The sequence below is a fragment of the Chlamydotis macqueenii genome, chromosome 19 (genome assembly GCF_036417535.1).
Source record: "Chlamydotis macqueenii isolate bChlMac1 chromosome 19, bChlMac1.mat, whole genome shotgun sequence".
NCBI lineage: Eukaryota > Metazoa > Chordata > Aves > Otidiformes > Otididae > Chlamydotis > Chlamydotis macqueenii.
In genome coordinates, this window is record NC_141574.1 from 11,507,208 (window position 1) to 11,534,633 (window position 27,426).

General features: G+C 40.8%; 1 protein-coding gene across 5 annotated transcripts in view; it reads right to left on the reverse strand.

Annotated features, from left to right (window-relative positions):
- AUTS2 (activator of transcription and developmental regulator AUTS2) overlaps window positions 1-27,426 on the reverse strand; it is a 779,256-nt gene that overhangs the window by 402,524 nt on the left and 349,306 nt on the right. For all 5 annotated transcript variants that reach the window (XM_086763110.1, XM_086763109.1, XM_086763108.1 and 2 more), the window contains 2 exons: window positions 27,142-27,243; window positions 18,869-18,904 (listed from right to left, as the gene is read on the reverse strand). In XM_086763110.1, the coding sequence (XP_086619236.1) occupies window positions 18,869-18,904; window positions 27,142-27,243 (138 nt within the window). The remainder of the gene's footprint in view (window positions 1-18,868; window positions 18,905-27,141; window positions 27,244-27,426) is intronic.

Sequence of the window (27,426 nt, forward strand, 5' to 3'; positions counted from 1 at the left end):
CAATGGGCTTTAATCAGGCCTACAACAAGCGGATGGGGAGGACTGAAGTGCAGTAGCCTCTTAAATATTTCAAACACTAGAGGTTACCAGCATGAAAACATGTCATAGCAGTGCTGCTCCTAGAAACACACACGCTGGTCTATACGCACATGGCTGTGTGTAAACAGTTGACACTCTCTGCATTCACTCTGAAGCAATTGCTTACATAAAAAATTTGTCTGTGACATAAATAATCCAGTAGGGTAAATTCCCAAAAGCATCAGCTTTTGTATTATGGATGCCCAATATTTTAAAATAAAATCAAGTACAATTAATCTTCTTGTATAACTGTAATGAGTGGAAAGAAATCACTGGCAGAATGTGTTAGTGCTTATCAAAAACAATCAACTGCAGTTTCCACATTCAACAAAAATGGATGATACTAGTGGAAAGACTAATGGAAAACTGATCAGAAGATATGGAAGCACCTCTCTATTTTTAATGGAAACACATATGAAAGTATCATTACAATGACACTAAGCGTGCAGTACTGATGCTGCCAAACCAAAATACATAGGTATTGAAATGCCTGCTGAAAAAAAAAATCACATAAAACCTCGATACGGGTTTGATGGTTGACTTTGAGGTCTAGTTCTACCAAATACTCCGATTCCATCCATTCCCACTATGGTCTAATATTCCATACAGTCTGAGCAGAGCACCAACCCTTCAGTCTCAGTTAGGGAGTACAGGGCTCCTATAACGAAAATAAATGCGTATCCTGATCACCATGAGATGATTCTCAAACACTGCCACGGAACAAAACAGGGCATTGTTTCTGAGGTCAAATAAGGTTTTTTTTAGAGAGCCTGACTATGCAAAGCTTTACTGACGTCTCTGATGCAATGTATCCTGCGTAGTCCCATTGAGTGAAACAAACCTGCCTGCAATGTTGTGCAGGATGGGTTTCTCATCCGCCTAGTTTCTGCTGCTGTGGCTATATTTTAAGCAACCTCTCATATGCACACGACCCTCCAGAAGAAAGCAAGGTAGAAGAGCTGCTGAAAATATAATTCAGTGGCTGACCAATACCACAAAGCCATTGTCTGCAACTGGTTAGGAAAAGAAACAAGCACCACCACATACAACTACAATAATGAAGTTCCCTTAGAGAAAAATGTTCAGGTGATTGCGGTTAAATAACCACCAACTCACTTCAGTCTGTGTGACACAAAATGGAATGTCTTTCTGTCAGATGTGTTGACCAGCGTCAACTGACAACCAGGCAGGAATGCAAACCAGTTTAAGTAACACAGAGTAACTAACTATGCAGAAAAGTTACCAGCTTTGCATTTGAAAGTACAGGTCTTCCAAGATTGTATAAATACTCAAAAAAAAAAAAAAAGGCATTTTCCTTTTCCACTAGGAAAAAAGTTTTAAATCAAAATAAATACTTAAATCACATGGAAATGCAAAATCTGTGGGATTAGATTCAGCAGTATTATATCAGGAATGCAAAAGTTGTGTTTCAGTATTGATTAATGCCAGCAAGGCTTGAATTTGCATGTAATTTACAATCACTTCCTTCAACAAATGTCTTCATTTAGTATTATTACGAGTTTGGCATGACAAGATTATTACAAATCACTCTCTATCAGGAAGAATCAGTAAGAAACCCACCATTTATTTGGAAATACTGCAACAGACGTGATTGGCTGAGAAGGTATAAACACGGTTGATATGGAGAGTGCTGTACATTACTCAAGTGCACTGGTGTCACATGCAGATTAGGAAAATTATTAGTTCTGGTCTGATAGTGTTCACAGTATGCTGCACTCAAAAATATGGAAGATGTAGTCCCTCCTCTCAAGATTACAGCCTAAAATGAATCTTGTGTACCGGGCAAGTCATAAAGCCTTGGGCAAGCACTAAGGGGAGGGCAGGTAGCACCGGATGAACCAGCCAGCTCCGCAAACAGCAGTAAGCTTCACAAGCCAGGCTGTCAAGAAAGGGACTAAGAGCTCTGATTTGCATGCAGTGATAGATGAAAATCAGCTAGGCAGAGCAGTTACCATCCCTTAGCCATCTACTCCATTCCCCTGATGGCAGTTGTCATCCCGCCACAGCAGAGACAACTGAATGGCTCATGAAGCAGCTTCTGGAGTGCTCAAGTTTTCAGCTTGGAGTACTATGTCTCCAATTTGAGTCTAACTTAATATGCTTTAGAAGCCATTCATTCATCTGCCTTGCAGAGGAGGTAATCTCCATCACAAGGGCAGGACAGACAGCTTGAGGGCCATAACCTCTTCAGCTGTTTTTCGCCTTTAATTTGCCACAGCTTGCAAGTCAGGGACCTCAGGCAGGACCCAAGTCATACAGCTGGATTTCAACAAAGCACTTAGGACCCATGAAATCTGGGGAACAACCGGTGATTAGAGTCAAGCAGGTGCCTAAGCGCTAAGCCGGATTGAGATCATTTAACCTAGACCAAGACGCTGGACTTATCTTTACAGCTCAGCTGACGAAATTCAGCCATCAGATGAACACAGTGCTGCCCGTACCAGCCTATGTATTAATTATTAACGTTTACCTCAGTAATTTTAGATTCTCACATAGAAGTGTTACTTTGAATGAAAAGCTTTAAGAACAAATATTGCAAAGATCAGACTGAACAGGCAGGGACTCTAAATGCAACATAAATCAGAAGAGAATGCAGAATTCTTCCAGCCTTTATCATCCACTCTAAATTTGCAAATTGCAGATCATGGCAGATACTGGAACTTTTTCTCATTTTGAAAGAAGTCTATGCAAGTACCACATGCTGTGAAATATTATCTTAAGGGAGTTGTTTTGATAAAAACAAATGGCCAATCCTAAAGATTAACGCTTCATACGATGTATTCAGGTTATTAATCCCACCTTCTTTTTTCCACTGGCCCCAGTAGTGAATGTTCTCTGGAAAACTGCACGGAGCCAGATGGTTAACTATTGGAAATCTATACTAAAAAGATTAATGTTACCCCATGACAGGGATCAGTCATTTGTAGAGATTTCCTAATACAAATGGTGACATTTGTTTATTCAGACTGGCTGGATGAGCCATACTCTGAGGACAGCCTAATTAGTTCTCAAAGATTTTCAAAACATTGGGGCCCAGCTGCTGAGCTGCAGTTCAACATTTGAAAGAAAATTACACGCGTAAACAGAGAGACAACTAACACAGACATCCAGACAGACAGACACTGCTCTCCAAGCTGCCTGCGGGTTGTTAATTCTAACACAGCGTGTGGAAAGATGCTGGTACTCCGGGTGAGTTAAGTACTTACGAGTGGCCGCTGGAAAGCCTCCAACGCCAGGCGTGGTGATTATATATTGCAGTCCTGGGTGCTGTTACTCTTTAGATACAAGAGCTGTGCAGAGCCACAGTCTGAACGCCCACCTACCCCAATCAGTCTCAACACCAGCCCACTCTAATGCACAGTAACAAATTCCAACCATCTTCACATCGTGCTTTCATGTGTAAACTAAACATACTGCAAGGAAGGCAAGTATGAAAGAAACAACTGTGTTTTACACAAAAGTTTTAAAGTGTGAACAGTACTTACTAAATTTCACAGTAGCCCTTTTTCTAGATGGATAAAAGAACCATTATGTCCAAGGCCACTGTAATTTCCAAACCACTTAGATTAAACCCCCCCGCATTCGGGAAAGCAGTGAAGCACATCCTTTAAAGTGAAGCACACACTTAAATCCCATTGACTTCAGCTATGCATGTGTGCTTACACGCTCTCTTGAATAAAATGGATGTAAGCATGTCTTTAAACTTGAACCTATGTTTTGTTGAGACGAGACTGTGAAGAGAGAAGAGAGAAATTTAAACTGATGTGAGAAACACTGCTTTTATCACTAAGCAACAAGGCCTCTCCATCAGCAGAGAACACAGCTAGGTGTTTTGGAAAGAAAAAAAAGATCTATGTACAAGTGCTTTGCTTTTCCTTCAAAAGGACACAAAAAGTGGGGGAAAAAAAGCAAAAGAAAAGCCATTAAAATTGAATGGTTTTACATAAACCATACAAATGCTCAGTTCATCAATACGAAAACACCGACAATCTTGAGACTGAGGCCAGGACAGATGTTTACTTTACAAACAGCTGCTGCAGTTGAAGACACTGCAAACGCCCTACGGGTTGCTACTGCTCCTCCGTCGCAAGTCACCGCACGTACAGGGCAGACAGAAGGGATGATGTGAGGGTACCTTCATCCACCCCAGACAAAACCAACCAATTGGCTCAAACAAGCCAAACACTACAGATGTGGTTAAGTCTGCTCACCTCTGAGCAGCGAAGGAGGTGCAGGAGCAGTCGTGGGATAGGCAGCAGCCTTCAGCCAGCGAGAGCCACTGCAGCTGACACGGCTAAAGGACACGTCCGCAGGATTCACACACATGCTCTATACTTTATAGTAATATATCATGATTTCTTTCAAAAATTAGTACCTGACAAATAGGATCAGTTAAAAAATGGTGTGCTTCAAGAAGAATTACAATTATTGGATTGTTTTTTGGTGTAAAGAAAGGTCAAGTGTAACGAGCTAGGCTAAGAAAAAAAATTAAGAGCGCATGAAAACATCAGCTTTGCTGTGTGCAAACTAGAGCAAAACAAGCAAAAACTAAACCACAACTACAAACAAAAAAGTAGTATCTTCCTAGGAAGTTACACAGAAAAATACGATTTGAGAAGTACGTCAGTCCCTACACATCTAGTGATTGCACTATCACTCGCTAAGGCAGACCAGGTCATCAGCTGGAGTCACCTGGCCCAGCTCTGGTGAAGCCAGTGGAACTAGACAGGTCAACACAAAACTTGAAATCCTGCTACTAGACTTGTACAGCTTTTCTTTTTAATTTTGTGCCTTTTCACATCCATAAACACACTGACTAATGCCTACAGACAGCACCCGTGAACTGGCTTCTGATTTTGAAGACCACTTAGTTATTTACACACAGTATTTTTGTGCGACATCTTTTCCTGTCCAGTGGTTTATTTTTTCTCACCTCAAACTTCAAAGTTAACTTCAGCTATGAGCTGTTCTAGACAAGACTGTTAATGTACATATATAGAAACTAATGAAAGGAACGCTCAGCCTCTTACTGAGATCCTGCCATAGTACCAAAATAGAAATCATTCTGGTACTATATAGAAATTTAAACCAATATGCTTTGCACATCATCCCAAAATCACCTCCCCTTTGATCCTGTATCAACTATGCCATATGCGTGAGGCATGATGCAGGAAACTATTTTCTTCCAGTGTATCCGCAAAAGCTTCATGAAACAAAGTGTGATTAACTACAGTTAAATCGAGTCACCTTAATTCAGAGAAATATGAGCTTTAAAAATAGGTATTTATTAAGAAACTGAATTTCTAAGCAGTTTCCCTCTTGGTGGTATAAATATCTGACGTAGAATTAATCAAGAGAACATCTTGGAGAAAATATTAAAGTAGCACACAATTTGATACCACTGCAAAAAAGCAATCAAAGCAGAGCACGGCAATAAATTAATATAAAAAGTTATACAGTCAAACCAGACTAAAAGTAATTTTGTAAGTCAGCAGTAAAAAGTTAAATAAACACTAATTTAATCTATTTTAGATGCAGCAGTCAATAGATAAAATACTTTACTGCTTTCTAGTTATACGAACACAGTCAGCTGACACAGAAATTGAAAAAGAACAAAGGGAAAAAACACATCCCTATTCAGGCCCTAAGCACTGAGGAAAGCATGAGCACAGAAACACGGGAGAGAAACAGACCTCCTGGGCCAGGGAAGCTGTTTTTCAAGGGAAAACTGCAAAACGGAGGTTTGATGCAATGACCTCTAGATAATGGCTGTGACCTATTTTTACCGTGCTGCCTTTCCATGCGCTTCTAGGCAGCACAATCGTCCTTTTACAGGGAACAGGCATTTCACATCCCTCTGGGGTACGCACAGAAAGGAAATGATCAGTCCCTCCAAAGAGGTGTCCTGTATCAGAATCAACAAATTTCCTGGCAATGTGCAATGAGGAAGAGAAAGATGGAAGAAACAGAACTGAGTGTCAGTGGAATTTCTAGGGATTGCCACTTCTCTAAACTCCCTGTGTTTCCATTATTCACATACATATTCATCATTAACATCAGGTGGGAGACTCCAGTCACAAAGGTCCCTAGAGAGGACCTAGAGAAGTTTTAGGAAACAAGGCTACAATAGCAAAAGAATAATATAATTAATTCCGTATCTGAACTTCTATGCGCAAGTGAGCGTATGACAGGATGAGTATCACAGCTATCTCATATGCTGTCTGAAGCTTTATCTTGTTAAACAAGTTGCAGCAAACTTACCTTCAGAGAAACATCCTAGATTATATTTTCAAGAAATAATAAAGAAGACTTACTTATTATCACTCCAGGCATTTGTACTGCAGATAGGTAACAAGAAGGACTTTACAAGTGAGCCGAGAAATGAAGGAAGAGCAAATTCATAGCAGGGTTATGAAAATCAGACAATGACAGCAAAGCAGAGGAAAGAAGAAAGAAACACTGGGAATTGAACTGCAGAAATGAAAGTAAGAAGTAATAACTAATGATGTTGTAACCAACAAAACCAATAAATTTAGGCTTTGACTCTGAAAGGGACCTAAGCAACTGCCTGCTATATAAGACCTCTCACTGAGCTCCCTATGCCTAAAGCCAGGCACAGACGTGACAAAACTGTTAGCAGGTCAACTCAACACTAGTGTTCTTCAAATTCTTCCTTTAAGTAAATGAACGCTGACATCTGGACACTAGTTAAACACAGCGAAACTTCTACTGATTCAGTTAGAACAAAGCCCTCTGAACTGCTGAAGCACTCTGTAAGAAAGCACATGGTGTTCAGAGGGCTGCTAAGTGGCCTCCTGATAAGAATTCATAACAATTTCATCCTTTTATTTACTGTTTCTATTCCACAGCTAACGTAATAAAGCAATATGTACTTAGTAAACCAAAATCATAAAATAATCTGCAAATTACTGGGAAACAACGGGCAAGCCAATGATGCTAGGGATGAATGAGGAAGGCTATGAAGAAATAGAGTGGGAATCACAAGGAAGGGTGTTTCTTTTCCTCCCTCAGGGTGAAGGAGTGCTTCTACCACAGAAGAAAACACAGTGTCAGCAGGTGACATCGCATGAATGCATCAGAGAGCCTTCAAGGAGGACACTCTGCTCTTGCTAGCATTTGCAGCACTTTTTTTTTTTTTTTAACAACACTGTATTTGCATTCGCTTGGATGCGGAAATGGGAGGTCATGTAAAAGGAGAGAGGGTTGAATTAAGACTCATACTGGAAGAACACAGAAGGGGTGATGTGAGGGAGCTTGCAAAGAGAAAGGAGAGACAGCCATTACTACCAGAGACCTCCTGCGTAACACATTCTGCTCTCAAGCGAGAATTGCAGTATCTCTTCCCCATCCATGCTAAATATCGCCCTGCTCTGAACAGCTTTTGGATTCCCCACTCCAGGGCACCCTGGGGAGGAAACTGCTTTGGCTGAAGTTCGGCAGGAGCAGGTGGCATTCACCAGCTGCAAGTAATTTTGCTCTTGTTGGCACCGCAGCGGTTCTTGGACTTCTCACAGTTTGTGTTCAGTGGGGAAGAGGGAACGGGGAGGGAGCAAACAAGTCCTCGGTGGTGTTTAACAGCATCCTAGGCTTCAGGGCTGCCTTTTCCAAGCTGGCAACTCTAAGCAAACACCAGAAGACACAGTGCTTTCAGAAGGTGCCTACATGGATTTGCCAGCATGGGTTCAGGTCTGCTTGCGCTTCCGTTCTCTGCTGTGAAAGCACACTGCCTCTGCCACAGCTGCCACTTCAAGGTGGAAACGATCCTGCAAGCCAGATGTTAATATTGTGGGGGAGGCAGGAAGAGAGAAGAGCAGCATGGCTTATCACCAGGTGTAAGTGATCTCTCTGCAGATGGACCAGCTAGCATCAGAGCCTTCCTGAAAGCCCCAAAACACATTCCTTTTTCCAGCATCTGCGCTGCCAGTTCTCCAATCTCTGTGTGCAGGTGTGCTTCTCTACAGAAACAGAGGCCGCAGTTAGAAAATTTTTGGGGCTTCTGCTGCTGCCGTGCAAAAGCACCATAGTACAAATACCTCAACTGTTACCTTTAGGGCCATGTTTCATCAAAGAAAAGAAAGTGGAATCTGGATATCGTAAGTGTGGCAATGCCATTAAACTGTTTGTCTGAACATCGTTATTTCCATCTTCAGAAGCCATCTGAGAAATCAAAAGGTAAGCACAGGAGCGGGAAAAGAGGCAGCAGTTCTCTTCCCTTCTCCATTTCTCATCACAGCAGAGGGAACTCAAAACTGCAAGAGCATTTCTTCTAGAAGAATTTTTTTAAAGTGTTTTAAAAAACTTAAATCTATCTCTTTTCTTTCTACCTTTTCTTTCAACTATGCACCATGAAAACCCTTCCATCTGGCATCAGAAATGATTCCTTGAAACTGCAACATATTGCTCTAGCATTCACTGGTACAGCCAGCAGTCTAGCCCTTTGTTTAAACGGCTTCTTTCATTTCCAAATGGCACAAGTGTCATCATGCGCTACAGTGATGCCACTCCAAACATGAACTTCAGTCTCTGCACCAGCCTGGCACACACACTTGTGCTGGGTAGAACAGTCCTTTTTTTCCCCTCCAAGCGCATCTTTCATCGCCATCCCTGACAGACCCATCCTCCTTGGGAAGGATTAACACTTTGCTAAGGAACTTATCTCATGATGTTTTTTTACTAAAGCTAGTGTCTATTCTGCCACTGAACAACAATCTCTTTTCTTCTGCTAAGGTGAAGAATTAGTCAATGCTATAAATATCAACAAGTTCTATTACAGTCATAGGCAGAAACTTATTTAACCAAATGCCCAGGCACGCACTGTCTCTGTGCTGAAGAGCACTGGTATATGGGTCACTGAATAAAATGAACAGCTAAAACATTCATCATAAATACTCATACATACTACACTCTCTTCATTCACAAGCAAGTTATTTTCACAGATTTTTCCTAGAAATTATTTTACAGCGATGCTACACAATATGGCCAACTCCACTGATGTTGTATGCCAACTTGAGTTTGTACCAAAAGCACTCAGTAACACAGAGAGATCTGTTGGAAAACCCTCTAGCGTCAGTGAAGGGTCGCCATCTTGCAGCAGAGCTAGACAGCGGGCTCCTCAGTAATGAAAGCTGCACCGATCTGATTGCATGAGTCAAAGGACTACTCATCATGATGCAAGGCGGCTTGAAACAATAGCATTCGCCAGAGCGAACGGTGGATGTGGCGTCCGCGTCTCTGTGGGAGGCAGAGTTCAGAACATCAAGTGAGATGAGATTTCCGGAGGTGAATAAGCTACTTCAGCTGAACGCGCATTAACCCTCAGGTGTAGCAAAGAAGAAAACATTTACCCTGATTTGTGTTGTTGTTTTTTTTTTTTAAACAGATTTACCATTGCTAAAGGAAAAGCTGTCAAAAAATCTTCACTTCCTAACCGTCTGAGAACAGCAGTAACCTAAAAATGTTTCTCCTACAGACAAAGTACCCCCAAATATTTATAACGAACCATTACAGCACGCATTGCAACTTTACAAGCCTTCATCTAATTACTTCCACTGAAACAAACACACAAATCTTCCAGCTCCACGCTGGCACACACGCAGACTCTCCGAGCACCAAGCCTTCAGCAACTTTCCTCTGATGGACACTTTTTTTTCAGGAAATGGCACAGTGACATAGGTAAAAGGTGATTTAGATAGACTGCTGTGTCACAAATTGTCAGGATCTGATTTAAAGACCTTGCCTTTGTCAAGAAAGACAGTTGGGTGTCTGCTTTAAAGAAGTACTGGGAATATTTTCATCAAAGGTTTGAATTGAAAAACAGTGGGAGGTAAATATCTGAGATATTGCCAAGAAAGACTGCTATATCCGTGCAATTACCATTAACAGGGGACAGCAGTGGTTCAATGAAGTAATTCAATCTGGTGTCCTACATTTTATCAGACAGCAATTTTGAGTTCTGACATAAAAGGCTGAGAAAGAGGACTGGACTCTTTTCTGTGAAATTCAGCCTCAATTCTTGCAATCAGGAGATGTGTTCTCCGCCTCAGGTACAATCCTACCATCCCTCCAAGTGACTCAAAAGAAGAATACACTAATAACCGCCTCACAGTAACCGCTCTCGTAGGACAAGTTGTGCACCAAGAAAGTTTTGGAACAGAGTGCCTGCAGTACGAAGGGAGTGTTTTCCCCACCTAAGTATACCAGTAGTTCCTTACTTGTAGGTTTCACAAGAAGAAAAAAAATCTATTGTTTAAAAGAACAAACGATATGATATAGCCTAAACTAGTTATTCTTCCAAAACATGAGAAAGTGAGAGGGAGAGAGTATTTCTCCAGAAAAAAATGGCAAAATAAAAAGTCTATGGAAGCTCACACCAAAATAATACCATCACATGGCTTCTCCTCATCGCTAATCCATCCATCTGGCATACTCCTGTTTCCTTAGAGGCTTTTGCTCCATCTTTGTCCAGAGCAACCCTATCAGCTCAAGTGACAGCACTGGTGATTTCCAAGGTCACCGTGTTTGCACAGCACCTCTGCATTCCATCTCTGCATGGCAGACCTGAACGGCACACAGCTCTCCTGCTTGACAGCAGGATGAACTTTCATGCCATCTTGGCACAACACTCAGCATTTTGGTGTCTCCAGCACAGCGCTGACCCAATCACCACCACAAACTCTTTTTTCCAGGGAACTCATCAGATTTTATCAAGTCCTTTTTACCATAATCCCTTCTTTTTGCACAAGAGTGTGCTATTCTACAAATTCTCAAGTTACATAATGCACAAATTTTGCAAAGTTTTCCAGTTATTATAAATGTACATAGAAGAAAACGTTCATTTTATATTAACAGGAGGAAAACCCCACCTCAAACAATAACATCAGCAGACAATTTGCATCAGAAACAGTCCAGTGTTGCTCTTTCCACTTGAGTTTCAAAAGAATTCCAAGTTCAAAACTTCAGTAACAAGAGCAAACTGACTCGTTTCATGCGGAACATGGTCAGCTACCTTTAAATACATTACAAAACCAGGACTGGAGTGACACAGAATCTCCTCTAGAGACCCAACACCATCTTTCCTCCAAAATGTAAAACATACAACAAATAAACTCAATGCGATTGAGCATTCTGTTTTAACGACACGAAACTGAGATCCTTGGAAGACGAAGGCTTTGTATATAGAATCATGACAGTTTAACTGCTTGCAATCAACCTAATTGGCAGTACGATGACCTGAAATGAGTTTAAAAGCACCATAATGCATGTTTAGCAATCAGTGAAGCAATTCTTTATTATTCAGACTCACATGTGCAATTTGTGTCACGTTATGGAAAAGAGAAAGAGAAAAAGAGGGGTAACAGAGACACACAAAAATTATTTTGCTTTGCAAGAGCTGATGAGCAAAACACAAGCTACGTGTAACACGGGGCATTAGAGACCAAATTCAGACTGACAGCAAATCTTAAGTCTTTCTGCTACTTATATAAATCTTATAAACTCTAGAAGAGGAAACCACAAAATTAAAAATTTTCTTAGAAATTATCATGTCTCGATTTTTGTAAATTTATTTTTGTTGGAAAAAGATTATTATGGAAGTTCACCTGAAATACCATCAAAAGTATGCACTGAGTATGCCCCATGGTTTTCAAACTGTAAATAAAGCTATCTATCAACCACTTGCAACACTCCTCTCGTCTGCCAATAACACAAGTTAGAAACCCTTCAGGCAAATAATAGAGATTTTCATATCACCCCTTCAAATACATAAAATTCTCTTTTTCCTTCTTTTCTCCCTTCCTTTCTTCCTTTCTTTAAGCCATCTCCGTTCATCACGTTTGTTATCCCTGGGAAAAAGATGATTCCAACAAGGTGAGTGGAAAACCATACACAGAAGCAGAAGGAAAATGGACCAAGGAGCTCAAAGCGTTTGGTGAAGAAACACAAGAGCACTAAATTTAACATCATGCCAGTAAAAAAACAAAGGAACCACACGAAAGGGCAAAACTGAACCGAAGATATTACACAGACAGCACAGAACTGCTCAATTCTAATAACTAAAGCAGGAGTTGGCTTGGGCAAGGAGCGTGAAGGCCTCCCAAGACAGCCAAGAAGCACACTCTAACTCAGCACTGCTCAATCATCAGGGATAATCCCTTCGGCACATCATCTCCCGAATCACCAAATCTACCTGGGGCCTGTCCTAAAGAAATTAATCATTGCATTCTTCAGACAGAGGATGAAAATCTGTGCTTCAGCAATGAAAGGGCAAACCTGAAAGACCTGAAATTCTGAAATCTGATCTCAGCTTTGCTTAGTTGGGTAAGAAACTGCTGCTGTGCCTTGCTCTCCTTGTTTAAGACTTGGACAATAAAGTTTCACTCTATTCAAAGAACAACTGTAATGAATAATATTTTAAATTCAAAGCATTTCTATAAAAAAAAAAAAGCATGAGCATGCATTGGGGCAGGGTTCTACAATGTGTGAGGAAGGGCTGGAAAAATAACTCAGACCTTCATCATTTCTGTTCAAAATTATCTGAGACTTGTCTTGACCAAATTCCAACCCAGGTAATTTAATCTGCTTGCCTAAACATTCCTCAATTATTGATTTAATAATACGTGTTTTTCTTAACCTCTACAAAAATACAGAGCTCTCAAAAAACAGTTGTTTTGCTCCAGCTATTCTCATCATGATTAGCAGAATGCTGGAGATATATAGGGGCCTGCTTTCACTGTTCTTGTTTTGATGCTCATATTGTTAGCAAACTCATTTTAATGAGTCTCAGTTGTCCCTAGGAACAGCACTATAGTTTATACATGGGAAAATTAATAGACCTGAGGTAGATTTTATTACACGTAATGTATTTAGTTGGCAATGTTGATGCCTCCCTTACAGCAGCTGTTACAATGCACGATATTTTCAACGGCTCCTGGAAAAGAAAAAGACAACACCTAAAAGATTTCAGATAAAGAAACACAAGGGTTTCCAAGTCTCATTGCTCCACACCAGATCTGCTCCACTGAGGTCTGCAAACACTAACACATAACAACCAAGTCTAGAGAGATTTCTACTGAGGATCGTGTGCACTTTTCTTGAATCTGAATTTGCTGTCAGAAGATTCATAACCTCTGTCATCAGCTGCACTTCCACAAATAATGGGCACACAGAGATTTTAAAGTGGAGCTAAAATGGATTTCAGTATACCCTCCACAATAATAGTTGGTAAAACTAATTACAGTGAGAAAATTGGAGATCATTCATTACCCTACTAAGCAAATTAGGGTTTGTTAACAGTGATTTATAGTGCCAAACACAGGATAACAAGGAATGTCTTTTCAACTGTATTCACAGGGGACATGACAGTTTATTAAGTGTGGTGCCATCCAAACAGCCACTGCTGTAGTGCCTTTGTAGACCTCATAGTATTTCAGATGGATACACACTTTTACAAAAGCAAAATACATTTAAATGTTTGGCTTCAACAGTCAAGAACTAGAAACAACTGAGCAACTTAATCTATTTGCAAGAAGAACTCTTTATTTACCAACACCACTGTGTACAGGATGTGCAGTAAATTATTACATCACTTCTGTAACATTAGTGGTTAGATTTCTTAAATCTATTTCAAATGATACTTTTGATCTAATCTGCTTGTTTCTCTCCTGTGGAAACTAACAGGTCTTACCGTACTCTCCTGGAGCGGAGTCTCTGAACACAGTCCCACCTGAAGAGAGTCAACATCATCACAGATTTGACTACCCCAAAGAACAAAACATAGGCTACTTGGGATTGCTGCCATTGCGTATAAACCAGGCAATGAGGGAAAATTTACCGGTTTTAAGGGCTCTACCTGAGAATATGAGCCCAGAGAATGTGCTGGTATAACTAATTCCACAGTTGTTCTGAAGGTAATGTCTGGGGTGAAAATCAGTCCTATTGCATAGCGAAATAGCCGGCCTTATCTAGGCCAGATATTGGTTTTCCATCATCTCTATACTAATACTGCTGGTGCTCCACTTATTCTCCTTGGGATAGGTTTTTAGAGCTCTGAGTAATGTAATGCAACATTGCACAACACAGCGTCCCACCGGCACGCTGTAACTATGCAAACATCTGCTGAACCGAACCCACTCAGGGCCAAATTGGATAGCACAACTGATTAGCTAGAGCCTTTGGGAATATGCTCACAATTTATGTTTGTCTGAGTCACCAGCCCATGTGCAAATCACATTTTTAGTTTTTCTTCTTTTTTTTTAAGGTGGAGCAAGAGCATTGCTTGGAAAGGAAGCATCACAGGAGTTTCTTTCTCCTTTCCAGCTCCCCAGTAGAGTTTCCATCACCAGCTTATTACCAAACTCTGTCCAGTTCTTTAAAATCCACAAGCTCTTGTACTTTTTGGGGAAAAAAAAAGGTGCTAACCAAAACTAAGCATTAAAAAAAAGGAACAGAAATCCCTCAGAAATTGCCACAAAGACTTGAGAAGCAGACCAACGCAAGAAATGGAAACAAGTTGCCATAAACAGAGAAACTGTACAACTGCCAAAGAACCTGACAATCTTGGGAACTGGGTCTGTTGTTTAAAAATAAACTACTCGGTTATTTAGGTTTTGATTTCTGCTCTGTGTTGCAAACCAATGAACCACGTGCATCCTTTAACGTGAATTTGGCTGGGCGCATGATGCTCAGAGAATACTAGCAACAATCATTCTTTGCAGTCAGATAAGAGAAAAAGCTTTTACCATAATTCAAACTCCAGTCATATTCTAAATATCTCTCTCAGTCTCCTGAAATCATAGACAGCTGGACAATGTTAAAAATTCACATAATTCAAATTCAAATAACCTTTATTTTAAAGCTAAAAAGGTGAGGGTTTTTTTCCCTAAAATTCTACTATTTTCCAATTACCTGATCTGAGTTTTCAATGAGATACAATCTACCTTATAACCTGTCTTTGATGAAAGACAATGACAATTTGCAATGCAAAAAATATCAAAGACAACTGGGAGATCTTCCAGAAAGTATCTAGCTACGATTTCTTAGGGCGCAGCAATATTAATAGTATGTCCAAATCTTTTTTCAGATGCACCAATTATAGACTGGACTGATCCCACAGAAAACAATAAAGTCAGACCAGGACAAAAGGCTTATAGGAGAACCAGAACATTTTTAACCTCTGTCTCTTCTTTGCTGACTACTATTTAGTAATACGTAAAAAGGACAGGAAAGTGTCCGCTCTGACAAGGAGTGCCAAGACAGGTGAAACAGATTCCAGCAACAAAGAAAATGGCTTTTCAACAAAATCTACTGAACATCCTCGCACCTGTGAAAGAAGTGGAAGACAAGTTGCTCCTAACCAAGAAAGAACTTAGAGAGGCACTTAGAACTCCTCAACAACTTTGCCTCATTAACACTCATTCAGTGGTTACTCACATGTGTCCCATTTTGCAGAAGGCACCTAATTGGAAAGCCTGTTTAACCAATGGCCATTCTGATGATCCTGGTTAGGTAGGAGCTAGGCTGAATTGCTTGATGGAAATTCCCAACCCTCTCCACTGACTTCACAGCAAACTGGGTGGCCAAAGCAGGCAGAATGAATGCCCTTCCCAGAGCACGTGCGTTTTCCCTTTACTTTCTGCTTTTCAAGAAGCACTAACATAGAGGCAATAAAAGAACGTAAGAATACAGTCTCCAACTCTGCCATTCAGAAATTTACCTAGTTATAGCATAAAACTAGGTAAGGTTTCAGCCTTCACCACTACTACTGGAAGTGCATAATGAGTTACTAGGATGGAACCATCATGCAGATATTAGAGAAATGATCTTGTATTACTGGGAAATGTCAGGTTTACAAACGTTTCCTTAAACGCTCAGTGACCCCAGGAGGCTCTCTATAGAATAAAAGGATCCAAAAGTAATTTTTGCTTTGCTGTAGCATGCACAGCATCCACAAACATTGCAGACATATGACCCTCCACCCACCAAACCTGAGTGCCTGCCATCATCATGGTTCTTAAAGCAGATTCTAACAAGTATTCTCTCCATTACATACACACTAGGTACCACGGCCTAAACTCACAAAGATTCCATTGATACTCGGATTTAAACAGTAAACATAAACTACTTAAGCCATTCCTCAGTTTTTTTTTATTTCTGAATAAAACCTGCTTCCGCCTTTGTTTCTGCTTTCTGTAGCAGATGTGCTTGGACAGTCCAGCTTAACTTACCTGTTGGCCCATGTTTCCTTTGGTGCGCTACAGTATATGATCCTTTGTATCCAAAGTACAATATATATGGGTCAATAATTTCCACAAACAAAAGCTTTATTATTATCTATTAAACTAAAAACTATTGTTGTTTTATTTGAGACCAATGACCCTTGTTTTGATGTTCTGGGTTAACACTAGACACAAAAACTAACAGTCTTCTCTACTTAAAAGCTTTGGAAAAAAGAAGTCAACTGAAGTGCATATTTTTTTTGCACTTTGATAATACAATAATTACATTCATCAGAAACACATGCTAATTGGATCATCCTGGGGCACTTTTCTCATTGTCTGGTACCACAAAACACATCTGGGTTTTATTTGCCCCATGTAAGTTAATAAGGATACAGACTTCTTTAAAACAATAAGCAAGATAATCCTAAAAACAATTTTCCAAAGTGAAAAGGGAGGAAAGAACCCTCCACGTTTCATCCAAGAGTGTGTAGGTGTAGAAATGACTTTAAGATAGAAACTGAGGGGCATTTTCTCTCTACTTGGCTATTAGTTAAGAAAGAAAAAGCAAGTTAAAGAAATCTCATTACCATGACTATACATAAGAAACAGTGCAGTTAAACGTATCGTATTAACGGAACCTAATGAGGGGTGTCTCTCCCCCACCCACACAAATCCAAATGAGTATGATTTAAAGTGTCAATACATTGGCATTAGAAGATGTCAAGCTTCTTCTTGGTACTAAATCCCTAACTCGGGAGAACTGGAAACTTTCAAGCTTTTTGCTGGAGCATAGGGGATGTTGACACCTTCCAGATTTTCATTTTACTGGACCAACCCACAGACAGTATGGTGCAAGGGAACAGCAGATGGCTTTTCTTCTGTTACCTCTGATTCCTAAAGATGAAGCTGAACATTGTTGTTAAACCATGCATATTCAGCTCCCACTATAAGGAGAACAAGGCTTATTTATGTATGTTAAAGCCTTCCATCCCATATTATATTTGTCTCATTCCAGAGTGTATCTGATTATGCTCATATGATTTGAATTTTAAGTGCTCAAAGGAAAGCAATTTGCTCTGAACTATGGATAGACATTCAAGTTTTAGTCTTAATGCAAAACAAAGGTTGATATTATTTTTCCCTTCATCCCCTCCCTTTTAAAAATACACACAACACAAAATAGGAGAAGTACTGAAAAAAAGGAAATAGTTTTTTTCCTGTTTCACAACTTACCTTACACTGATATGGGCTTTGGTGTAACTACAAAAACTACCACAAACCTTTTTTCAATTGAGAACGCTCTTTTCAGACCTTACCAGTGGCAGAAGCACAGACATTCAGTCTGTGCAGAAGTCCAATGTAAATCCAGCAGGACACGGCATTTCTCCAGGTATTAAGCAATTTTTGTGCTTGCATTTTACACTTACATGTGAGGTCATACGTACACAGTTTAATCCCATAACTTTCTTATAGGATCACAGACCTCTGTGAAAAAAGACTAAATTTCACCATGTACTAACGGAAGAAAATTACTCTCTGGGAATCTGACAAGAGAGACACAAAGTTTTTCCATCACGTAATTGTATACTATATAGTTTTCTTTTCCCCAGAGTTTGATGAGAAGTTAGAAGTAGGCTTTGATTACACTATGAGCAATGCTATAGAGAAGTCTCACCGCATTTTACCCACCTGGTTGTGGACACACATAATGCTCTGATATGGTAAAGGCAGAAAAGACATGCTTGGAGAATACAGCGTAAGTTACAAGTTAAAGAGGGTACCAGCAATTTAAATACAAATCTTGAAGGAAAATAAACAGTGCATTGGATTGACTGGAAAACAATTTTTACTCCCAAACTTATCTGTGCAAGTAAAAGGTATATTGACGAATGCAGGAATAAACAGACAGAAAGGTATGAATATAGACTGCTAAATCAATAAAGGGGCATGCAAATAAATTAAAAAAAAAAAAGTCTGATCAATTATCAAACCAGCTGGGGCCTGATCCTCTTCTCATGACATAAAATGTAAATCTAGCACAAATACAATTACAGCTTGTTTTCCAAGATCACCTGTGAGACACGGGGCTTTTACCCAACAGGTAGAAACCCCAGTGTCACGTTCTCTGCACTGTGGTACACAGGAGAGGAGACAAGACTGCCACAACGGGCTCTTTAAAGTCTGTGAATCAATGAGAATTGGTACAAGGGGAAATCAAGATCCCACCTTCTCAGATTAGAGAGCTGGTAAGATCATGGATCATTTTACTTGCTGTAACTGTGTAAATTAAATACTGTTGGAATTTAGGTAGTAATGAATATGACACCTGAATAGTTCAGGAAAACATTGACCACCATGTCTGAAATACTACTTCTAATGCATTAATGAAAGAACAAATAGAAATAGATAAGTTAACTTCTCGGGCAGACCGAGATTGGTTATTTATGCTTGTTTCCATACAATAAGGCACCTTCGTTTCAGAGGTAATGCTATGCTGTTCAGAGGCACATGTGGTAAAGTTGAGACACACTTACAAAGTAGCCTGTTCCCAAGCTGGAAGGAGCTGAGCTCTGCAATAAAACACAAAGACAAAGCGGAAAGTCAGTGATGGTTTTTAACACGTTCCAATCCACATAGCTCATTACCAGCCCTTTCCAAGCTTTTCATCACTACATCACAGCACCAACGCGCTGCCCCTTGTCATCTGCTACTGAAACAAACACGGTGTTGCTTAATTTTTCCCTTTACATCTCTCAACGACTCTGAGATGGTAACGTGCTATTTACTGAATTCCAAGCTTCTGCGGTGGACGTAATTGCCAATTTATTTGACAGGCAGCTGGGTAATGAATTAATGATGGCATTTCGCCCTGCACTGAGACTAAACAGACACTCATCAACCAGCCTCCCTGACATGCTGACATTCAATGCCCTGGACTCCAGCTACTCAGCTTTGTGGCCACAAAGGGGCAGGCGGGAAGGGGAAAAGAAAAAAACGCAGACTGACTTCAAAACAAAAAGCCCGGTGGGTTTGGATGACTTTTTCAGTGTATGACCTGTTTGCCAATTTATTCCCGAAAGGCCCTGGTTAGTACACACATAGTGCTTTTCTAAAATGAGACATTTTGTAAACATAATTAGTAGTCTGAAATGTAAAGAACGTGTGGGCACAGAGAAGCCACTTCAGTCAACGTGCCATTTCCTGGAGAACGCAGTCACTACAATTTCCTATTTGGATGGCCACGGTGTGTGACAAACCAAGGATTTAAAGAGAAAAGAAAAAACAAACAACAAATATCTGCAGTGTGAAACAGATTTCAAAACTCAAACCCATAAAAATAATTAAAACTAATATTACTACCATGGAAAATAATCAAAAGGTTTAAACGCTTAAAAAACTGCATCATGAAATTCAGTTTAAGTGGGACACGATCACAACCTCTACGTTCACAGGAATTAAGGAGATAAAGGGTTTTTTTCATTAGTTTTTCATCTAAGCAATGGGGATTACACAGCAGGTTCTCTTAGAGACATGGGGAGAGACCTGAACATCTCAGTCCTAATCCAGGTCACTGGCTGTTACATTAAAGGGTGAACAATTCCCAACACTACGGCCCTATCACCCGAAACACTTCAAGCCAGGCTAGTCCATGGACAAGGAAGCAAAATGCAGAGGATAATTCTCTAGTGAGCAGTGGGTTAGCCCAGATGACTGTTTTTTACTCCTGTAGCTCAATTTCTGTTCCTCAGCAGAATCTCACTTTCAGTGATGACCCAGAACTGCACAGCGGCCCAACCAGCCTCAGCAAACCATTGGAAACACACAGAATTTCCATCTCTGTCATTGCAGTAAACGCTAACAGCAAATTCTCTCCATCTCGGACCATGGAGTGCAGCACTGACATGAAAGTAAATAAACCTCCACAAAGGGCTGATGGTATCTTTATACTGACCTCAGCACAGCAGAAATAGATTGTGCCAGGAATTTTAAAATTAACAAAATTCACTGCAAATAACCAGAATATTACTGTGTGTTCACCAAAGAACTTCTAAAGAGAGATGTTTAGAGAGGTTACGTACATATAGCGAAAGATCTTCTAGTTCAAGCCACCAGAAGTTAAAGACTTAGCAAGAGGAAATCACCTTGGTAGTCATAAGGGTACCAACATCATAAAATCAACAAACTCTGTTGGGACATCTTATACAGACAAACAAAACTGCTATGGAGATTTGGAAGGTATGTGGTTCTTGCCCCTTAACACTCTCTATCTTCTATGTTGAGGCTACCGAAAGACTTGAAATCCGCCGTCTACAGATTTGGTTAACAGAGTGCAAGGGGAGCGTTGCAGAAATAAGTAAATTCTTAAGCCCTTCCGGCCCCACTCTGGCTGCTCTGGGGCCTCAAGTTCCCTCTGCCACCATCATCCACCGCAAGACCCACCTGGGCCCAGTGACAATGTCCCTGGAAGCACCTCTGCAACAGTAACACACTGGTGCAGGAGGATGTGCAGTGCAGATTTGGGAACACACGACCAAGAAATCCCTGGGCTCAGCCCAACTGCTCTGCTTTCCTCTCATCCCCGTGATCATGAAGCTGGGAATAACCTGGTAACTGCCACAGCCCCAGGCATCACACCGCCTGGCAACTGTTTCCAGCTAGAAAGTGCCATTCCTGGACCACATACCATGGTTTTGTGAGCCACTGAGGCTCACAGACTGCAGTTCTGCGACACCTGGTACAGAGCGCATTTCAGCACACGCTGGTTTAGCATCCAATGCATTTACTCTCCCGGTAAAGCACATCGTACATACTGCCTTTCACCTCACTTCACTCATTTTGCTTCCTGCTCCATGCCATTTAAATTCTTTTAATTTAAATTCTTTTAATTTAAGCTAGAGATCACAAAGTACAACACGTGCAATCATTATTACTCTCGTTTAAGCTAGGTACAGATGCCAGCTGAGCCCCACTCTTTCTCTCACAATTTTTGAAACTTACTTTACAGGCTGAAAGCGCCAAAGTTTGCATCCTGCATCTGTGTGCAATTTTTGTCTGCTTTTTATTTCAAGTTTTGGAAGGATCAAGTATCAAAACAAAACAATAAAAAGGAAGAAAAAAAAGGACAAGCAAACAAAATATTTCCCACTGAATATTTCCATTCTTTCAAAAGCAATGCTGCAATGGCTATGGGAGGACAGTTGAAACATAGCAGTCAAATGACTTTCACTGAAAAGAAATAACTGCACATTTTCAGGGAATTTGAGTTTGCTTGATGGAAATATAGCCCTTCACAAATTGCATGCTGCATATGACAGTTTGCAAACTCTTTTTAATTGAAGTAAGAAAGACTGTATTGCACATGCATGGATGACTAAGTTAGCTGTGCTGTGAACTGTGTGTGGACAGAGCGCGTAGGCTGAAGCAAGGGCTATGCAAGAAGACAGCTTCTCACCTTTTTTGATAACTCCCAATAGCGAAAGGATCCTACCACCCAGTGCCCAGCCTTGGTACCAACTGATGAATGTGATACTGTGTATGCAGCATCTTTACCAGCCCATGCTGAGTCGTGATCCTGCACTGGATGGTTCTACATCTCTTATATAAAGTGTGCCTATAATAGAGGTAACGGTTTCACTTTCCAAAGCCCTTTGCAAAATTCGACATTAGATATACTGTTTGATATTCACACAACCACCAGCAGAAGCCTGCATCAGGTGCCCATCAGCAAAACACAATTCACTTGCTTAAAATTAACAGGGGTTTGGTTTTGTTATTTTTCTTCTGACTTTTTTATTTTTTTTCTTCCTCCTTCTTTCTAGAAAAGAAGAACTTTTGGCCCAGGAGCAAAAAATGTAGTAACCCTCATGTAAGCATTCGTTTATTGTGTACCAAAGAAAATTACATCCTTGAGGTCTTGGAAGGCACAGTTATACCCATTTTGCATATATATTGTGCATTACTTGGGGAGCTGGGTGGGGAGAAAGACTGTGTTGTACATATTTGTTCTGGCTATTGTTTATGCAGGTCTGACTGAATGAAGGAACAGTGGGTATCATTTCAATTTCTGATGTCAACATCAAATTACTTATTTAATTTCATGCCTGGTGAAGCATTGTATAGCTACACGCAGAATCATTTCACTTCATTTGTTATGCTGTGTTTTCTTGGCGATTGGCTTGCCTTCCAACTGACAGCTTTAATTACGACATGAATTTGATTGCACTGCCGAGGAATTAACATAATGCAACAAAGCATTTAAGCACCCAACCTTAGACACACAAACACACATACATACCCTCGGCATACGCATGCACACACAAAGAAGCAGCCACTCCAGCTGATCAGCTTCTGGCACACACGTACACACACACAGAGCTTCGCTGGTGTTCCTCCACTTTAGATACAGCCAAGATTACCAGGGATGTTCTGGAGAAGCAAAAGTACTGAGGATTTCAGAGCACATAACCCAAAGACTGTTCCTCAACTTGTCCTTCTTTGGGCTCAGTACACAAGTGAGAGGAACGAGAGACTGAGAACTGAAAATATCCCATATTTGAGGCTGAAATTGAGCTGTCCACAGTATTACACCACTGAGGCTGTAGACAACTTTCTTCCTCAAGCAGACGGCAACAAACCTGTGGGCAGGGCACTCCAGGGCATACTCCTCATTGGTATCTCACTGTTACCTTAGCTCAAGTGCACAGCACACAACACAGCAGGAGCACACAGCTACAAAGCACTGGGGAAAGGGAAGCACTCATGAAAGAATGCGTCAACTTTGATGAGAGCCCAAGATGAGACCTTTAATGTAGGGGACAAATTGAAAGGTTCCTGTCCCACTCCCTGCTCAAGAAAAATAACCCAGACAGAAAGGTGCCAACTATTTCTCCCAGCTTATGACTCCTTGTTCAGCAAAAGCAAGTAGAGGGCAGGCAGTCATGCTTCTGCTTTGCAGCAAGAGTAGGAGATCTGTGCTGCCTCCAGCTGACGACCTCGTGTAAGAGGCTTTTACCGTTCCTCCCCACGCTGAAAGCCAGCAACCAACACCAGAGGCAGCAGGCAGGGCTGAGGGTGCCCAAGCAGGTTGTCTGCCCTCTCGCACCAGCGCAGGCTTGCACTGCCATTGCATCATCATTACCAAAACGACGAGCGAGGTTTGTTTCACAGACATCAGGTTTTTAACTGCATTGACTTTACAGCTGAGTGTGAGCTTCAGTCCCATGGAAGACCAGGAATTTAGGAACGTGCACCAAAGAAATGAGGTTTTTTTGATTTGTTTTAAATTAGCAAAGAGGTGGCTGAACCCCTGAATACTCAGTGCATTTACCATTCAGGACAGCTGCTGTAATTCTCACATTTTCCTCAAGTAATCTCCTGGCAGCTTTGTAAAATATGGCTAAAAAGCACCTTGTATTCCAAAGTGGGAAGACTCAATTAGAATTAAATACATACAGAAAGGTAAGGAAAACAAGTTGACCGAGTTCCAAGCTGAGGAAAAGAGAAAGTGCTGCCATCTTGTCTCCAAGCAAAATCTCAACAAAATGAATTCTACTACTGGCAAGATTTTGATGAGATTAAATTGACTACAGCACCCTATATATAAAGGAGGAGCAGCTCTCCAATTTCTCTTTTAGGCCCCTGGAGCTACCTCTGCCCATAAAAGAAAAAACAAGTTGTCATTCCAAAAAAATACTGTATAGGGGAGAAAGGCAGAGAGAAATGAGTTTATGAAATTCAAACGGGGAAATGAACCAGGGCACTGTCAAACGCCTGCAATGGAGCATTCGAGCAGTCGTTATCCCCAATCTAGCAGAGGTCAAGTTCTCAGCTAATTATGTTCTCTCACAGAGGGGTCTGTGTGTGTGTACATGTGTGCGAGATGAGGACAAAGAAAGGAGTTGATGGAAATCAGTCTCACTGCATTGCATGTGACAAGAACATCAGATATTCCTCTTCCTACTGTCTGATGCTATTTCAAGCCTCATTATGAGAAAAGTCTCCTGTTTAACATGGTCTTTTCATTGAATTATCTTCTTTTCATTTTTGACCACCTCTCTTGCAAATACTGCAAATTACCTGCTTGGATCTCATTAGCCTGGAAAGGAGTCATCCCTTGTAAACACACTTTGCGTCAATCTGCGATATCCAAGGGCTGTAGGTACATTTACAATACACAGAGTTGAAAGGTATCTGACAGGAGAGGGAATGAAGCCACTGACATGTCAGTTTGCAACTGGATATTCATTATACCATCTCCCTCATTCTGCATCTGTCACTAAGCTATCACTTAGGCTGCACATTAAAGCTCATGAAGCTAACATTTCTGTTTTAACAACTTGCTTACAAGTAGGGATTTGAAAATTGATCATCCACCTAGAGTATCTGCACTCCACTCATTATACATATTTCCATGCTGTAGCCATGCCTCATCTTACAACGCTGTCGGGCCATATCAGTGGAGATTCATTATATTTCCTGTCCAAAATTTGCTTTCTGACCCCAGGGTTAATCTGCCTGCAATATTTTATATTTCTGTTCTATCTTCTGTTGAATACACAACTTTTTGTGTATTTTCTTCTGAGAAAATAGTGTTAAAATCAGAAAAGGATCTTCAGAGAAAACTTACTCTTTTGTCTGTAGTTTCTTCCAGACAGTAATTGGTAGATATCATTAAACAACTCACTCCTTCAAAAGATACTATTTAAAACAACCTTATTAAGCCCTTGACGCATCTTTGTGCCTAAGAGGACAGTTCAAGGTGGGCTCACCCACAGCTGGAAGTGGAAGCATCACTATCACTTTGTGAGGTCCTGTCACTTAAAAACACAAGGTGTTTGACTTTGGGAGAGAGACAAACACAGAACAGTGTTTACTTTTCTTAACTGAAAGAATCTGGGAAAGGCCACCACATGCAAGCTGGGAGTTATCTCATGCATGTTTCTCAAATCTCAGCTGAACTTGCAACACCAGACCACAGAGACATGCTTGTATTGCAGTGAATTATCAAGGCATAAAGGAACTTACTTATTAAGCAAAACATAAATTATGTATAATGTTTTAAAATATACATTTTCACATATATTTACGCAATGCTCCTTTTGAGCAACCTGTGAATCCCTATATCCTCTCTCGGGTGCACTAGAGAAGTTATATTTGCTCTCCACTTCCTTTTAATTCACTATAGTGCCAAGACAAAGAGAAAGTATTATAAAAACACCAGAGAAAAACAGTGTTTGATCGGTGGAAGGGGAACCAGGACTCTGCTCTCACTGCCAGGTCTGGCACTGCAACGCTGTGAGCTGCTGGGAAGCTGAAATAAGCCTCAGAGCTCTCCACTCAGTACACTGCAAGGGAGTGACAAGGCTAAATTAAAACTGTGTTTGTAAGGAGCTGTGAATTTTTTTGCTGGAAGGTGCTATGTAATTGTGAAGTTCATTGCTGTGACTTCTCAGCTGCCACAGGGCTCAGAGCAAGCTAGGATGGCAACAGTGACAGGCTGATGGTCAGTTGCCATCCGCTGCTACCTGTACAGAGCACTTACTTACTGTCTTCTTTGGTTTCACTCTCCTCTTCCAAAGATACCTTACAGCCCTGAGATTGCCCTCACCTGACAGCTATGAAGGGCAGGCTCTGAAGCGTCTAACTGAATGTACCCATAAAGGTTGGCGCTGGGGAGGAATGGACCTCTAAAATAATGTGACAAAGGGATGAGGAAAGAGAGTGTTACAGATTTCACACCTTTACAAAAAAAAAAAAATATCAGGCGACTGTTCCAGTGACATGCACAATTCAGCAAAAATTGCTAGCTGTGTGCCTTCAGGCTTAAATTTGCACAACGAAATGTATCCTTTACAAAGGTATTTTTTTTAATGTCTGCTCAATTCAGTTTTATTGGATTGGCCTATGGAGGACACCATCTGGTATCTGTCATCCAAATCTACATGGACATGCTATCGATAAAATCCCCATTTCCAAAATGTGGGTTAGTTAAAAGTAGGGCCAGATTACTGGGGGATACAAATTGGTCTGACTGATGTAGCTATTCATGCTTTTACCAGCAAACTATCTGACCTACAAAATCTTCAATTTAGATACTCTTTTAGGACAGGGTTGTCTTTATATTCTGTGTTGTAAAGCATGTAGCACAGAGGACCCAGAGCCATGAATAAAACACTCAAGGATTGTGATGGTACACATAATAAATAATAGTTTAATTGCAGCAACAGAAAGATTTCTGTAATCATTCATATGTCGGAATAACTCACATGTGACATTCGTGAATGGCCAGCATTCTTCAACGGAGAAAAACATTCTCCACAGAGCTGCCATCTCAGGATCTTCCACAGCAGTTTAGGCAGAGCAATGAAGGCAGAGCTTATGCTATTGCTGGCCATGTTATATCAATTCATTATATATACATCAGCTGAGTCTCTCTACACTCTAATACTTTTCATAAAGACAGTACTTAGCCCAAAGAAATACATTCTTTTGTTTCCCCACTTGGGGTAAAAAGAGGCCATCGCACTTCTCAACTACGCAAAGCATTTTAACTTCATTCAATGGCCTTCAACTATTTCAAAACGAAGGAGTGTATCCACACAGACAGACACTGCACCAAACTTTAAGAAGTTTACTGAATGGGAGCAGGAGACCTAAGTTACCTCTTCCTCTCCCAACCTCCCAAAGGGAAAGAGATTTTGGCAACAAACCATCCCAGAAATTAAATCCTGTTATGACTTATTATTGACTCAGAAAACTACACCAGGGGTTAATCAGAGCTGTATTTGGCTGCAGGAATTTTACTTACGTCACTGAGCCTTTCCCGAGAGCTACTTCGATGGAAACCTTTCGATTCCCCACTGGCGCTTTCACTGTCACTGTCTCGGCAACTGTTTTGACCTGGCTTGAGCTGCAGGAAAGAGAAAACACAAAGAGAGCGAGAGTTTAGCCTGGTTCAGGTAAGTCCCCACGTCCACTGCTCTTCTGCAACCCACCGCCACACCTCCACAATACAGCATTTACGCGGTTCTTTAGCTCTGCCACGGGCACAACGCAGCCTGGATGCCAAAGCAGCATCTCAGCGAAACAGAGC